The sequence below is a fragment of the Poecilia latipinna genome, unplaced genomic scaffold, assembly GCF_001443285.1.
Source record: "Poecilia latipinna isolate Pla-1442-1.1 unplaced genomic scaffold, P_latipinna-1.0 Scaffold1469, whole genome shotgun sequence".
Taxonomy (NCBI): domain Eukaryota; kingdom Metazoa; phylum Chordata; class Actinopteri; order Cyprinodontiformes; family Poeciliidae; genus Poecilia; species Poecilia latipinna.
Window position 1 is genome coordinate 66,650 of NW_015114085.1, and position 2,092 is coordinate 68,741.

General features: G+C 39.2%; 1 gene segment (V, D, J or C); it reads left to right on the forward strand.

Moving 5' to 3' along the window:
- The first annotated feature begins 121 nt into the window (after positions 1–121).
- On the forward strand, positions 122–560 carry LOC106962877 (Ig heavy chain V region XIG14-like). The segment is given in 2 exon segments: positions 122–158; positions 253–560. Coding segments are annotated over 2 exon segments (345 nt in total).
- The last annotated feature ends 1,532 nt before the right edge of the window (positions 561–2,092 follow it).

Genomic DNA, 2,092 nt, shown 5'->3' on the forward strand with positions numbered 1-2,092 from the left:
TCTAGATTGATTGAAACTGTGATAGGGATCCTACACATGCAAACCTGCCCTCCCTTCAACCTCCTATAAAAAGGCTTCATTTCAGAGCTGAGTTTAGAGGATGTTTGTTAAATCAGCCAACATGTTTCGTGCTGCTCTGTTCCTGTTACTAGCTGCAGGTAAGTTTCTTCAATGTGTGAGATCTCTGTCAACCATAAGTCTCAACAAACAAGATTTCCTCATTTTTTCTGACTTGGTCAATTCTTCTTTCAGAAGATGTAAAGTGTGAACAGCTGACACAACCAGCCGCTTTGACTGTTCAGCCAGGTCAACCTCTGACCATCATCTGTCAGGTTTCTTATTCTTTGAGCACCAGGACACACTGGATCAGACAACCTGCAGGAAAAGGCCTGGAGTGGATTGGTTACATGTGCTCTGGATGCACAGGAGCTCGCAAAGATTCTTTAAAGAACAAGTTCACTATTACAGTACAAGCGTCCAGTAAAACAGTGACTCTGAATGGACAGAATCTGCAGCCTGAAGACTCTGCTGTGTATTACTGTGCCAGAGACTCACAGTGAAACAAATAAGCAGCAGAGCTATACAAAAACCTCTGAGGACCTGAACACATACATTATAATACCACCAGAGGAGGCGCTGTAAAACCACTAATGACTCCACTGCAAATTCTTTGTAAAAGTTCATGATCATTTTAATTTCACTTTTTTTATTTTGTTTTCCAATCCATCATAAAAACAATGACTGATGTTTGTGATTTACTGTTTCAAAACCTTCTGTGAAATAGCAGCTCAGCAGAAAATAAAAACTACTTTTGTGTCAAAGTGGTTTTTATGGTTTGTAATAGTCCAGTTATTGGGGGCCTTCACTCCTTGCTAGTGAAATACCAACTAAAATCTCCACAACTAAACACAAAATAGCATCACCCAGAGAGCAGCATGCTGTTCAAAACATCAAATGAAGTAGATCAGCAAAGTTATAAAGTAATGCAAGAGCCATTTGTGACTGGTTAATCTGTCATTATGCAAATTCAACATTCTAGTTTAAGTACTTCCTCTCATCCTGTCAGAGGAACAGAAGATTTCATCGGATCATCTTTCATACCAACATGTTCTCTCTAGCTTTACTGCTGCTGCTGTGTGCTGGGTCATGTAAGTTTTATTGAGACACTCACATTACAATTACACCACAGGCAGTTTATTTAATTAATATTCAATTGATTGATATTACAGTTTATTTAATTTGATTTTATCATCAACAGGTGTGAAGTGTGAACAGCTGACACAACCAGCCTCTTTGACTGTGCAGTCAGGTCAGACTCTGAGCATCAGCTGTCAGGTCTCTTATTCTCTAACCAGCTATAGCACACACTGGATCCGACAACCTGCAGGAAAAGCTCTGGAATGGATGGGTGCTATTTGGTATGATGGAAGTAACGCTTATGCCAGCAATGTCCAAAGACGTATAACAATCACCAGAGACACCAGTAAGAACACGGTGTATCTTAGTCTGTCTACCATGAAACCAGAGGAGTCTGCTGTGTATTACTGTGCCAGAGACACACTGCGGTTAATATGAGCAGAGAGGCTGTACAAAAACTCCTCACAGAGCAGAAGTTAGAGTTGAAATTAGCAAACAATAACTCATGTGGTGGTTGGTGATTTCCTGTTCACCCAACAGTTTTTCACCTCCTGTACATGTGTATTTGAGAATTTGCAGCAGTTTTATATAGCGGGTTATGTTTATGTCCTTCATCTATGTTTATTACTTTCAAAAATACAACTAAAACAGCAGATGACAAATTTTCAACAACAAAAACATGTGCATGTAAGAAATATATTCACATATGACTACACAGAGAAAATGTCTGCATTTTATAGCCATCGTCAGAGTACTGCCCCAGATCTGCCTTTGATCTGTCAGAACTTGACCAGTAACTCTGACATTTCATTCACATCTTCTCTCTCTTCCTGCTGTTACTTCCTTCTAACTTATCACCGTGATTACATCTCAAGTCATCATTTACGTTCTGCACAGTGATATTACAAATATTAAAAGACCGCTATAACCTTAATCTTCTTCCTTGTTAAAATGT